The sequence below is a fragment of the Otolemur garnettii genome, unplaced genomic scaffold (assembly GCF_000181295.1).
Source record: "Otolemur garnettii isolate 467f Iridium unplaced genomic scaffold, OtoGar3 scaffold00004, whole genome shotgun sequence".
NCBI classification, from domain to species: domain Eukaryota; kingdom Metazoa; phylum Chordata; class Mammalia; order Primates; family Galagidae; genus Otolemur; species Otolemur garnettii.
Window position 1 is genome coordinate 23,843,802 of NW_003852399.1, and position 14,632 is coordinate 23,858,433.

Here is a 14,632-nt window from a genome sequence, read left to right on the forward strand (position 1 = left end):
GGCTGGGTCTCAGGGCAGGCCAGTGGAAAGGAAAAGTAGACCTTCCCCCAAGAGGAGCTGCCTGTGAGGTCCTTGTGTATGGTTATAGGAAACTGCACTTAGAATCCAGACAAGCAGATTAGAGAAAAGGAGGGTTAAATCTCTGAGATGGCAAGAAGGACTGAAGATGGGTGACCAAAAGGAAAAATGAGAGAATTAACAGCAAATCTTTAGGGGGAGTTGTTTTTGTTTTTTGTTTTTGGAGCTCAGAGGGAAATAATACTATTGTGTTGTGAGCTATTATGTGGGGACCTGTCACAGAGTATGCTTTAGAAATTAACAGAACTGCCAGGAGGTGGTGAGATCATCGAGGTTCCAGTGGAGGCATTGTTGGTAGGTACAGTCACCAACACTCATGGTTTTCTCCAGCAGTGCTAGACAGCTCTGAAACTGGGATGTAAGGAGCAGACGGGAAGGGTAACCTACGGCCTGAGATTGGCATGACAATGAACCCTGTGAATGTCGAGGAGGTAAGGTGATCCTAATTGCCAGCGTGGGAAGCACTGAAACATATTTGTGAATGCATTAATTCTTCAGTGATTTCTATCTTCAATGTGGAAACTGCAACCCAGAGAGGCTAAGAAACTTGCTGAAGGTCACACAGCAGATAAATATCTGTTGGTAAAGTCAAATTTGTCAACCATTGAGCTATAGTTTCTCCAAACAAAGTAACAGGGAAGGTGATAGAAGAGGTCCAAGGATTGGCTGGCTGCTTGTATGGAAGGAAGGGCATGGTATTGGGAGCAGAGAGACCAGCCATGCCCTGTGGGTGTGGCTGTATCAAAGTGTGGTGCAGTGGCTGGAGAAGACAGTCAGGCTCTTGCTTGAGTTTCCAGGCCAAAAGGCACCTAGCTGCTAGCCACCGACTCAGCTTTGCCTAATCACCCACGAAAATACCCATGAAGACACAGAAAAAGTCCAACGCTCCACATCACCACAAGTGAAGATTAATAAACAACCTAACTTCAGAATCTAGGAGTAATTGGCACCAATCAAAAAGCAGATCCAGTTAGATTATGAAAAATCTACCCACTTCTGGGTTCGCTTCATCACACACAAGCCACAAGGCAAGATGTAGGCAGACACCCCATACCTATCACGTCTGACACGGAGGCCCAGAGTTGTGTCTGGAGTGGCACTAGCCAGAACACTCGCAGACAACCTGCCTGACCTCACAGGCATTTGAGACTCAGAGAGCTGGGCCCTAAACACACACAAGGCCATGTTTCTGCATCCATAAAGAGACTGTAAATCCCAGAATACAAAGCAGCACGCTCAGCTGAGCCTGCTGCAGGGGAGAATAGGGGAGAGTAGGGGAGGTAGGCAGGAAACATAGAGGAGTTGCGGATAGTGGAGATTGCATACAGTGCTTCATATATAATTTTCCTGAATTCAACTACATTTGCTAAGTATTAAAAGAAAAAAGTGGAGAAAAATCTCTTCACTTACCCACCACCTTTCCCCTTGCTCTTTCTCCATTCAAACTAGACTTTGACTCCTACCACCTCCAGATGTTTTCCTAAACACTGAAGAACATGTGTTCATGCATTTAAAACCAGAAAAGTGCAGTTTTCTGCACAAAGACTGCTCATCTTGAATGAGCCCATCAGGTGGCTGGGATACATGTGATTCTCAGAGCATCCCCAAAGCCCTGCTAAAGACAGGCACAGGCCACTCACCACAGGGGAGGCGGTGGCCTATAAACCACAGAGCTGCAGCTCCCAGCCTTGTAAACGCTGGTAGGAGGTCCCACTTCAAATCATTAATATTTTCAAAAAAGCCCAAGACAGTTGGATTGGAAGAGGGTCCTAAATTCATGCACCATGGCCACCACCCAGGATTTAGAAATAAGAGGCCTGAATGCCCATCCTGGCTCTCCCGTTTCCAAGCTGGGTGACCTTGCTCAATCTCTTCATCTCACTGTGCCTCAGTTTTCTCATATGGCAAATGGTGATAACAATGGTTTATAAGGTTATTTGAGAAAGTGATGTGAACTAATGCTCAAAGGAAAAGTTCTCACAGATAGTAGATGTTCAGTAAGTGTTACTTCAATCTAAATGATAAGGAAACAGGCCCAGTGTGAGGAAGTAACAGTGAAAATCCTCTCATTGTCTCCAAATGTTCATAATGCTTGTGCTTACAAACACATTTATATTAGTTTGCTGGGGTTGCTGTAGCAAAGTACCCCCAAATTGCATGGTTTAAACAACAGAAATCTATTGTCTCCTAGTTCTGGAGGCTAGAAGTCCAAAAAAGTGCTGGCAGGGTTGGTTCCTTCTGACCCTGACAGAGCATCTGACCCACGTGTCTCTTGGGGCTTCTGTTGAGTTGCTGCCCTTGGTGCTCCTTGGCTTGTAAGCATCACCCCATCTCTGCCTTCATCTTCATATGGGATTCTCTGTGCATATTTGTCTCTGTCCCCAAATTTCCATTCTTCATAAAGACGCCAGTCCAATTGGAGTAGGACCCACCCTCATGACCTCATTTTAACTGAGTTACCTCTCTAACAGCCTCCTTTCACATTCAGAGGGACTAGGGGGTTAGGACTTCAAAATGAGTTTTGGTGAGACACAATTAGTCCATGTCCACATTCCAAAAGAGCTTTATCGTGAGCCACATGGAAGTGGTTGAGCATGGGCGGGAGGGGGGTGTGAGTAAGGGCTTCTCGTGGCCAGACTAGCAAAGGCTAGATCACAATTTGGGCTCAGCGTACACCCTTCAAGTCTGCTCTGCAGGAGAGAGCTCATTCTGCATTCAGACTGACCAGAGAAGGGCTGAAAGAGCCCTCAGAGGGGTAGGATATTGCAGCAGAAGTCAAAAGGTCTTCTCTGAATGGCTGGACATAGAAATTCCTGGGAGGAATAGCCCAGGAACAGTTCAGGAACAACATCCAAGAACAGTTCAGACACCCAACTTCACTAAAGGGCAGAATGGCCTTATCAATAGGAAGACAGTGTGGGTCACAGGTGCACAGATCTCAGGACGAAGGCAAGACGTCTAGGGATCTGAGCTGAAGGGACTGCGAAGGATAGGACTCAAAAAAGAGATGACAAGAAAGACTAAGCTTCATTTGCACAGTTAGATCATTCATCCATTCACTCATTTTCATGGCCATTTAACAAATGTGTGGTAGATGCCAGGCACACAACATCAACAATGTGGTTCCCAACACGGAAGAGCTCACAGACTTACTGGAGAGATAGAAACAGGAACCAGCCTCAGCAAGGCAACATGGCAGGGGCTATCTATCACTGGGCTCTCCGAGAGCCTGGAGAGCTGGTAGCAGGATGGGATACCCTGCTTAGAAGGCAAGGGCCATGAAAATGGGAGACTTCTTAAACCTTTATAAATGACCTAGGTTTGTTACCACCTGTTTCTTGTAGTGATTTTTGCAAAGCAACCCTTATGACAAAGAGATTTCTCTTTGACAAAAGGAGCACAAGGAAGGTGGGGATGTTTTCTTACTATGCAACCAATCAGGTAGATAAGAACCCAAAAAAGATGAGGAGGTGAAACTGATGAGTTAAGAGAACATCTCTGGCATCTACAAGAAGAAATAGACACATAGAAGTTTTAGGAGATTTATTCAAGAGAGAGCACTCCAGGGCCTACTATAGCTAGGCACGTTGTTAGGTACAGGGAAAGAATGGTGAGTGTAAAGACCCCCCCCCCCACATGACCACAGCTTCCTCATATCAAGAGGGGTTTTGACAGTCATCCTTGAGAGGAGCAGTCAAAAATTATTTGAAAATATAATTGCAAATTGTAACAGGTATGCAGATGGGTGGGGGCAGAATGGGTTTATCCAACAAGAATAAGCCCAGCTGGGATCTCTGCAGGGCTTTCTTCTCAGGGAAAGAATCAAGACTGCTGACACCTCCCTCCTGCACCTCTCCCAGCTGCCAGGGGTGGAGGGAGGTGGAGGGGACTATAGGCAGTGCCTACATCCTCACTGGGCTCCTGGTCTGTACACACACTGGCTCCTTCTCTGGCAGAACAAACTGCTTAGTCCCCTGAACTCCTCCAAGACTTCCTTCGTGTCCCTCAAGTATGGACCATTATGACCTGAAGCAGGTCAAGGAATGTAGCTCACTCATCTTTGAGCCAGATGTTCTTTGTGCCAATGAACAAAAGAGCAAATAAATGAGGTGTTTTTTTGTTTTTTTTTTTTTTGCAATTTTTGGCTTGGGCTGAGTTTGAACCTGCCACCTCTGGCATATGGGGCTAGTGCCCTACTCCTTTGAGCCACAGGCGCCACCTGCAAATGAATGTTTTTTATCTTTTGTCTGTCAACATAGGGAAACAAAGATCGAGAATAACATCTTCACAGCACTATCAAAATGAATCAAGGTCAGCAAATACAAACATCAAACTGAAACCAGTGAGATGATTTTTAATAGGAATAAATGCAAAAATCCCAAATTTATGTTACTGAAATCAAAACTATAATTCAGGATTCATGGGGGGGGAAACCTCATTCACTCAACAAAGATATTTTTGAGTGCCACCTATATTCCAGTCTCTGTTCTAGGTGCTGGGTACATAGCAGAGAAAATATAGACAATATCTCTGACATCATAGAACTTATATTTGTTTTTTTTTTTGAGATGGAGCCTCAAGCTATCCCCCTGGGTAGAGTGCCATGGCATCACGCTCACAGCAACCTCCAACTCCTGGGCTCAAGCGAGTCTCCTGCCTCAGCCTCCCAAGTAGCTGGGACTACAGGCGCCTGCACAATGCCTGGCCATTTTTTGGTTGCGGCCATCATTGTTGTTTGGCGGGCCCGGGCTGGGGATTCGAACCCGCCACCTTAGGTGTATGTGGCTGGCGCCTTAGCCACTTGAGCCACAGGCGCCGAGCCAGAACTTATATTTGATTAGAAAGAAAGATCTAAGGGTTTTAATTCATCATGAGCTTACTGTGGGGCATCAAGACAATATAGCAACAATAGCAGGAGAAGAAAGAATCTCTAACTTGACTTACCTACATACACCAGGAGAGCTCTGTTCAATGGCCATATAAGAGTGTGCCTAAGTTGCCCTGCTGTTCAGCTGACATCTGTACTCTGGAGCTAACCATAGGTCACTCATATGAAAAGCAGCTTTGACAAACCTGATAATGTGTTTAGAGGAATATGATCGGGCCCACAAAAGGTGTGAGAATGATGGGAGGGATTACATGTGGTTGGCCTGGAGGCCCAATAGTAACAGCAGGTGCAAGAGCCAAGGACTGAATGCTATCTGAGCAAGACTTGATCACACGGTTCCAAACCCAGGTATAAATTACCAGGGAGCAGGAAGAGTCTCAAAGGGGAGCTGCCACCTCCGCCACACACACACAAAGTTGTCGGAAGGCCTCCTTCCCTGAGGAAGAGATAGTCCATCCTCAGGGATGGTGCTAAAGAAAATTGTGCTGACAAATAGCAAACTCAAGACATCAGACTAGACTCTGGGTCTCATAAACTGTAAAATGAAGAATTCTGTAGCTAATCCCCCATTAATCAGGAAGGCGATATTAAGGAGGACGGGTTTTGGAATCAGACAGAGCTGGATTCCAGGCCTGAAATGGGAAACACACTCGAAGCCTCATTCCCTCTCTTGTAAAAAGAGGGTGGTGATAGTTCCTATCTCATTTTGGAGGTGAGAATTAAATGAGATAATTTACATAAAGTGCCCAGCAAGTGCCTGGCCCTGGGTAAACCATCAATAAATGTTAGCAAATGGTAAGGTGAAGTGATCTCCATTTTATTTGACTATATTTCAGTTTATTTAGGTAAAGCATTTTACCATGAGTCTCTAACTCTGCAAACTTCTACTATCATACTAAAGCAATTATTTAGTAATTTAAAACTATAAAGTAGAATGACAGGGTGGCCATAAAGTTCATGGGCAATTTAAAATAGTGTGCAATTCAAAATTGCACATGAACTTTATGGATACCCTGTACTTTAGAGAAACCGAAAATGTTTTATTCTCTAGGGAAATTAGCAAAACCAAAACAAAACAAAAAACCCCTAACAGTCCAAAAGGGGGCAGTTAAGGATGCAATTTAAAAGACTTGTGATTACATCAAGGTGAAGCTAGGAAGTTATTAATGCATAGAATGGCTGAGCAAGGCTGGGTATGGTAACCTCAGAGACTCCCTTTCTCTTTGGAGACCCCATCAGAGACTAGAAGTAAAAATCAATCCAGCACCCTGATTTTTATGAGGACAAAAATCATTCTTGACCAACCAATTTAATTTCCTTCTGTGACAGAGAGACAGACTTTGGTAACACAAAGAAGCAATCTATACCCAATACTAAAGCTTCAGCTATGTTTTAAACTCTAGGCTGCATAATAATCAAATCTAAAAATTTAATTCATTTCTACTGGCTGGTGGAGATTATCTCTAAAGAGCAAGAACCAGAGGCTAAGGATAACTTTTTGAGTAAGGAAGAGAGGCAAGGAACTCTTTTGGGAAACTGCCCCTTCCCTATTCACAGTGAATAAGGAATTTGTTCAACAAATATTTACTGTCATGTGACATGTCCTCAATCTGGATGAGGTAAGAGAAATTGATACGAGATTTAAAAGCAGGTATACTTAAACAGGGCTTCTCAGTAGACGTGGCAATGGAGTTGAGGCGTGGGAGACCAACAGGAGAAACGAAATCTTTAGGCCATGCCACATGTTTCAGTGGAGTACAGTAAGATTAGGGGGACTTTTTAAAGAGAAGCTATGGGATTGGAAAGACACTTGGGAGAACCTAGGTTAAACTGGTTCAAATGGGAAAACTTCAATAGCACGGACTACAAGAAAGAGCATAGAGGTAGGGAATTTAGGAAGAGCTGATAGGAATGGAGGGCAGGTTCAGAGAGAGTGCCTGTTTATCCAGAAAATTATCATAGAGCCCCAACTTTGTGTCACACGTGGTGCACAGTGTAGTCAGCACAGAAAAGACAAAGATGAATTACATCCACTCCCTGTCTTCCAAGATCCTGAGGATCAGACAACCAGGACAAGAGGAGGCTTCAATTTGACACTAAAGGACAGTGACCAGGGTCCCAGAAAGGATTCCTGAGACTAAGGGGACTCAGGGTAAAAGCTGGGGAGACAATTGAGACAATTGAATTGGGAATCTCATTTGCTTTGGATAACTGACCCCCCAGAGACCCTCTCCAGCTCTAGAACTCTAGTAAAAAAGACATTTTCTGTTGCTTTTACAATCTGGAATCTCCTGAATTCAGCTGTTTCATGGACCCTTCCTCCATCAGAAGACTGCTGTAAACAGGAGAGAGTGGCATTCTGGGTTCCTATCTCAACACAGGCACTGTGGGCATGGGCCATTAGGTGTCCTCCAGCAGTTTGGCATTGAATTCATGGGTAAAGCACTTGCAGAGGGTGAATGAGGTGGGCGGGGGGATCAGAGAAAAAGAAAAATATAAAAAGTGTAAATCCTGGCTAATCTCCCAGGGTGAATGAAACCCAAGAGATTTATACCTTTCTCTGATGACCCATTCTGACTAACTACAACCAGTTCCCAGTCTGAAAAGTCCACAGGAATCAAGCCAGTCTTCCAAAACCCCTAGGGAATGTCAATACACTCTAAGGGAAGCCTTGATACAGAAATGTCCCTCTACCTGAGACTAAAAGGGATTTCTAAGGAATTGAAATGACTCTGCCCATCTAAGAGTCTTGCTGATCTCAGGGTGCTGTCCTGGGGTTAAAGGATCCAGGTCTTCAGGACCACCTGCCTGGTAGGGCTGTCCCACATTGGGCAGGAAACCATAACTGAGTGTGCCCGTCCCAGGTCCCACCTGTTTCAGGGTCCTGATTAAGACAGATGGAATATGAGTTAGGATGGCAGAGCAATAAATGAATTAAATGTTTGGAAAGATGTGAGAACAATATATGTACATATTTAGCGATCACATAATAATTCTCCACACCCATACATATGCATGCATCCACATGCACACCATATACTGACAGTCACCAAGGCAACCATTCCATAGGAGTTTATTTCATGGTAGATTGTTTAACCTTTATCCTCAAAGTACAGCTCTGGCCTTTGACTCTGCTGAGAACTACCACACCTGCTTGGGAAACGCTGTTACATCTAACATATATTAGGTCCCTTTAGAAGGCTCATTTCTTATCATCATTGTGACACTGAATTCAGCCAATACATCATTTGGTAACTTGCTGAAAGCATCGGCAATACAAAATAACCACTGATTGCCACCATGAGTCAGAAAAATTAGAGACAAATACAGTGTTAAGCCTTGAACAGCTTTCATAGACATTTCTCAATTTTTAAAATGTAAATCACAAAGTTTGTGTGAAAAAGGAGCCAGCTTTGGTCCTAAAAGATGGAGAAAACCTATTCTCAAGATTAAAGTGATAACTCTTATGGAGGAGTCATAGATTTAGGATTATCAGTCTTTTTTTTTTTTTTGAGACAGAGCCTCAAGCTGTCCCCCTGGGTAGAGTGCCGTGGCATTACAGCTCACAGCAACCTCCAACTCCTGGGCTCAAGCGAGTCTCCTGCCTCCACCTCCCAAGTAGCTGGGACCACAGGCGCCCGCCACAACGCCCGGCTATTTTTTGGTTGCAGCCATCATTGTTGTTTGGCGGGTCCGGGCTGGGGATTCGAACCCACTACCTTAGGTGTACGTGGCTGGCGCCTTAGCCGGTTGAGCTATAGTCGCGGAGCCGGATTATCAGTCTTTTAAAGGACTTCACATTTCTTTATTCCTCCTTATAATATACATTATGCTTCAAATCTACTTTATTTTTTATTTTAGATTTCATTATTCAAAAATGCCAACAACAAAGAGGCCAGGAAACAGTTAAAACATTTTATCTTAATCTTGAACTAGCTTTTGATAACATCTATGTTTATCTATGTAGTAAACAGTGAGGCTTTTTTCCCTTTAAATGTCGGTAACTCACGGATCTCTTATTTAAGATCAGTCTATGGCAACAGTTTTCACCTCTGTGCCATAATTATTAGTACTTGCTTTCAAAAAGAAAAAATCCTGACCTGTGACTGGATCAGAAAATTCTTTTCGTCTCCTATCAGATTTGCGCTGGGTGGGGAATGAGACAGGTAAGAGTATTTAATTTATACTCAAAATTCACTTTTATGCCCTGCTGCATATAAAGCCCTGAGGCACCACGGGGTAGGGAGGGAAGTCCTTTACTGTGAAAGGACTGCTTGAAAAGTAAGCTCAAGTGCAGAACTAGCAATGGGGCAGGAATGCGTTTATTCTGCCCTGAACTTGTGTTCTGATTTTTCAAGCCGCAAGGGGGCTTCTTTCCCAGAGGTAGACAGAGGAAGAGATGAGGAAGACTCCACCCAGGCAATCCCAGTCAGGCGCCTGGTCTATAAATCGAGAAGAAGATGCCAAGTGGCCAGTAGATGGAAAAGTCACCCAACTGGTGGCCACCAAGTGGCCAGAGGGAAGATGGACCAAAGGAGGGTGGAGGCGAACCTGGGCTGATCAGAGGTGGGGTGGTGGAGGGACAGGAATGCGGGAGAGGGGGGCTGTCCTCCCACCCATCCATCCCTGGCCAGTGAGCAAGCAATGGCCAAGCAAAGAAGTGATGGGTTCCCCGAAGCTCAAGGGACTCGATCGGTCCTCTGCAAGGCGGTCTCATTGACCCGGCTCCCTGGACGTGGGACTGTCTGCCTATCCGCGGGCAGGTCCAGTCTGTCTCTGTCTCTGCCCCCTCCCCATCAATTCTTTGAGGGACTGGGCTGCTGGCTGTCCCCGGCGCCCCCAGTCCTCCCGCTGTCCTCCCCGCGGCCCGGGTCTGCGAGAGCCCGGCTCACTCACCTGCGTGCAGGCCGCCCGCCTCGGGGCCGCTGTCCGGGGCGGCGGCGCTGGGCGGCGTGTCCGAGTCAGTGTAGGTGAGCCAGGTGGACTCGGTCTCCCGGGTCCAGCTCTCATAGTAGCGAGGCTCGATGGCATCCGCCCGGCTCCCGCCGCAGCCCATCCTCCCGCCTTGCGGGCGCGCCCGGCGGCCTCTCGGCCCGCGGCTTTGGCAGTGGCTCAGCCCCGGCGGCGCAGCCCCGGCCCGCGAGGAGGCGGCGGCGGCGACATCCCGGCCCCGCGCCTGCCCGCGCTGCAGCCGGCGCCGAGCTCCCGCCGCGCCCGCTGCCCCTCCGCCGGGCCCTCTCCCCGCCCGCCGCTCCTCTCCGCCTCCAAGGCCCTCCCTCCCGACTTCCCGCTCCTCAGCTCCTCTCACCCTCGCCGCTGCCCCTACACGGGGGCAAGTCGCCCGCTGGCCCGCACGCTCCTTAGTGCGCCACAGCTGGCCAGGGCGCAGGAGCCGCGACTCGAAGAGGAAGGAGGGCCACAGGTACCACGGCGCAGATTAGTTTCCAGCCCCTGGCCTTTTTATCCATCCTTCGGTCCATCCATCCACTCACCCACCCTTCAGTGCATTCATTCATCCACAAACCCTCCATCCTCCAAACCTCTCTTTCTTCCTTCCATCCATCCATCCATTCATCCATCCATCCTCAGGAGGAACACTTAGAAAGGGACCTCAAGCTTTCTGGCTATCTGTTCCGAAAACAATGAAGCTGGGGACAACCCAGGAAAACAGGGCAGGGAGTGCTGCCACTAAGAATTAAAGAGCAGTCAGAGCCCGTGCCTGTCTTACGTGATCTGGAAAGTAGGGAGTAGGGCCTGTGACTGCCGAGAGGGTCGGGCTAGGCACTCTGTCACTAACACCCCTTCTGTCCAGTTCTGGGACTTCATGATCCTCCCAACTTTGTTCTCCAGAAACCAAAAGAGTACTAGGAACCTGGCAGCATGCCAGCCCCTTCTCCGGGTGGGCTTGGAGGAGGGGTGGCCTTGAAACTCTATGGGTTTACTGCCAGTTGTCTGTCCCTGCGACACACTCGGGTCCGTGTGTATTCTGTCCTACAGCTCAGACTGAGGTAGGCCAATGAATTCACCTGTCCAAAGAACCCACAACAGGTGGTTAAAAAAAAAAAAAAAAAGGAAAACACCCTTAAAGACAAGGCTAGGAAAGGGGAAGAATTTGGAAGAATAAATCCTCAACAACCAAGCTCTGCTAGAATATAATAGGGTGCTGAGTGAGTATTATATTCATTCATTCAATGTATATTTCCTATTATAAATCCCTGTATGGCAAAACATTGTTTTAGTATACATAATACTCTTGTAATATATTGTGTATATTATTCATTGTATATAGACTATGTAGTGTGCAATGTTTAATATAACATATAAAGGATAGAAAATACAGGTATGGTACTCACTTTAACCTACATGATGTATAGAATTTATAGTAGAGTACATTGCCTATAAAATTTAGTATGTAGCATCCAGTGGGTAAGCCATTGCCTGGCACATAGTAGACATTCAATAAATGTCCACTGAATGAATAATAAAGCATCTTTTTGGAGTAATTCAATTTGTTTTGAATTATTGTAACTTAATTACAATAATCATAATTGTTGAATTATTGTAATTTGGGCTACAGAGGGTTCAGTTTAGGGTGGAGCCGTCAGGTGTCTTTGGCAAGCACTAGCCAGAGTCCATAGGCAGGAGGGAGCAGAGACTCACAGAGCTGAGACTAGAGCTCCTACTCCCTGACAAGCCTCTTCAACCTCATCCCAGCTGTGAGGTGAAGGGGGTACAGTAGTTTCCCTGGTCCTTTGGAACTTGGATGGCATATGCCCCTTTTTAATTCCACACAGAATACTTTGGTTGAGAAGAACCAGCAGTCAGGAAGAAAGAATTTTCAACATCTGTAATGGAACCTGTGCTTTCTTCACCTTTTTTTTTAGACAGAGTCTTACTCTGCCACCCTGGGTAGAGTGCTATGGCATCATAGCTCACAGCAACCTCAAACTCTTAGGCTCAAATGATCCTGTTGCCTCAGTCTTCCAAATAGCTGAGACTACAGGTGCCTACCACAACTCCTGCCTAGTTTTTCTATTTTTAGTTGAGATGGGGTCTCACTCTTGCTCAGGCAATTCTCCTGCCTTGGCCTCCCAGAGTGCTAGGATTACAAGCATGAGCCACTGCATCCAGCCTGCTTCCCTCCATTCTATAGCAAAGTGGTCCCTTCATAACTAGCTGCTTTGTAACATTACCACCCAAAGAGGAGTCAGGTCAGAAAGAGTGCCAGAGTTAGAAGGTGTTGAGGATGTTCTAGAAAATGAAAGAAAGCTTGGTGAGCAAAGAAGGTAAACATGAGATGAGGTAGTGGAGTAGGCTAGAGCCAAATGGGGTGGAAAGGACCACAGAAAGGGATTTGGTCTTTATCTTAAAAGCAGCCGGGAGCAATGGAGGGCTTTAAGCCTCACACTGCCACCATCAGTTCTGTTTCAGGAAACAGTCACTCTGGAGACAGATGAGAAATGAGTGGGCAGAGAAACCAGAGTGGATTCTGGAGGGCATAAGAGGCTCCCACACAGAGGCAGTGATGGAGGCTTTGAGGAGTTGGGGACAGGGTTTCCAATTCATCAGAGAGGAAGGGAATACAGTAGAGGTGAATGTGGTGAGATGGCGAAGTCTGTAAATGGCAGGTAGAAGAGGAATATTGTTTTGGTTGAATTTGAGATGCCTGTGAGACGTAACTCAAGTGAGGAGCTTAGCTTAGGGTGTAGTTAAGAATTGCTTTATAAATGCTAGGCTTAATTGCCAGATGGCTCCAAGTCTGGAACTCAGGAGAGAGATCTTAGCTACAAAAGTAAATTTAGGAGGCATTAGCAAATAAAAGATTTTTGAAAAGAAAGTCTCTTGCTGGGCATGGTGGGCTCACACCTATAATCCTACCACTCTGGAAGGCTGAAGTTGGAGGATTGCTTAAGCCCAGGAGTTCAAGATTAGCATGTTCTACAAGATAGAACAATGAGCTGGGCGGTGGCATGTTCCTGTAGCCCCAGCTATTTGGGAAGCTGAGGCAGAAGGATTGCTTGAGCCTAGAAGTTTGAGTTTGCAGTGAGCTATCATGATGCCACTACATTCTAGCCCAGACAACAGAGCAAGACACTGTTCCAAAAAAAAAAAAAAAAGAAGAAAGAAAAAAGAAGTCTCTTTCTCCAAATATCTTTCTCTTCCCTGTTTTTGTTTTCCAGCTTCTCAACTCCTGTCCCTCTCTGTTCTCCAGTGTAACCGCTGGAAATATATGTCTGTCCCAGCACCTGACCCCAAGTCTGAGATTCCAACCACTGTTTATCACCATTTTCAAATATGACACAGCCTTAAAGAAGTATCCACATTCTGCATTGAAACATCCTGTGCTAGCAGGCAGTGGAGAAAAGTAAATATCATTTTTTTCTTGTCACATATTCAGATGCAAAATATCAACTGGGAATGAGATTCATTGACATTTGGCCAGTTACAGGAGACAGGAATGAAAATCTGGGCAAACCGGCACCCTGTTTCTGATTTATTCCAAGAAGCTTCAGCACCCCATAGGTTACAGAAAGTTACACTTCCAATTCAGCCTTCCCAAGGCTCTGGAAGGAGGGGAGGGAAAATAAGATGGATAATGGAGTGTTCAGGAAGGAAAAGGGGGCTGTCAGGAGAATATGGAATCAGCACAGCCAAGACAAGGAGAGTTAAATTCGGATTATGTTGACTTCAGACTACCCAAGTGACATCCAAATAAGGAAGATGTCGAGTAGGTAGAGAAATCTGAAGTTGCAGCACAGAAGAGCAATCTGGGCTGGGCCGCAGCAGTGAGTGAGATCCTAGGGAGAGAGGGTAAGAAAGGAGGAAGGGGCCAGTCGGAGCGGGTCGACCTATGGGCCACGCTTACCTGCCGCGGGCGCAGGAAACTTTCCAGCGGGAACTTTGACATTAGAGGTTTAGGTGGCCGATGGCTTCTGAACAAAGTGGGGAAAGGGAAAGAGCGACGGCTGCAGGCTACGTAATCGGAGCGCGCCGGAAGCAGCCTGAAAATGAAGAGTGTGGTCTACCACGCCTTTTCTCAGAAAGAGGCAGAAGACTTGCGTGTCCAGATGGGAGCCAGGCGGGCCGAGGCCTTCATGAAGGCCTTCCCGAAGCGCAGCACGGCCCACATGGGCCAGCAAGCCCCTGAGGACCAGCGGGAGCTCAAGGCCGTCATTCTGGAGTACTTCACTCGCCCCAAGCGAAGGGAGAGGAGAAAGAAATCCAAAGCCCTTTCTGCCCGACAGAGGAGGGACCTGCAGCTCTTTGATATCAAACCAGAGCAGCAGAGATACAGCCTGTTTCTCCCTCTGCATGGGCTCTGGAAACAGTACATCAGGGACCTGTGCAATGGCCTTAAACCTGACACGCAGCCACAGATGATTCAAGCCAAGCTTTTAAAGGCAGATCTTCATGGCGCTGTGATTTCAGTCACAAAATCCAAATGCCCTTCTTATGTGTGTGTTACCGGAATCTTTCTGCAGGAAACAAAGCACATCCTCAAAATTAACCAAAGAAGACCACCTAAAAGTTATCCCCAAGCTAAACTGTGTGTTTGCTGTGGAAATTGATGATTTTATTTCCTGCATTTATGGGAGCAAATTCCAGCTTCCTTCGAGTGAGCGGTCTGCAAAGAAGTTCAAAGCAAAAGGAACAATCGACCTGTGA

General features: G+C 46.4%; 1 protein-coding gene and 1 pseudogene across 1 annotated transcript in view; one reads left to right on the plus strand and one right to left on the minus strand.

Annotated features, from left to right (window-relative positions):
• The window catches only part of BAALC (BAALC, MAP3K1 and KLF4 binding), a 79,366-nt gene extending 69,202 nt beyond the window's left edge, over nucleotides 1–10,164 (minus strand). Inside the window, exon 1 of the mRNA XM_003782427.2 lies at nucleotides 9,863–10,164. Within this exon, the coding sequence (XP_003782475.1) occupies nucleotides 9,863–10,022 (160 nt within the window). The 5' untranslated portion in view covers nucleotides 10,023–10,164. The remainder of the gene's footprint in view (nucleotides 1–9,862) is intronic.
• Nucleotides 10,165–13,974: 3,810 nt separating this feature from the next.
• On the plus strand, nucleotides 13,975–14,632 carry LOC100956018 (annotated as a pseudogene).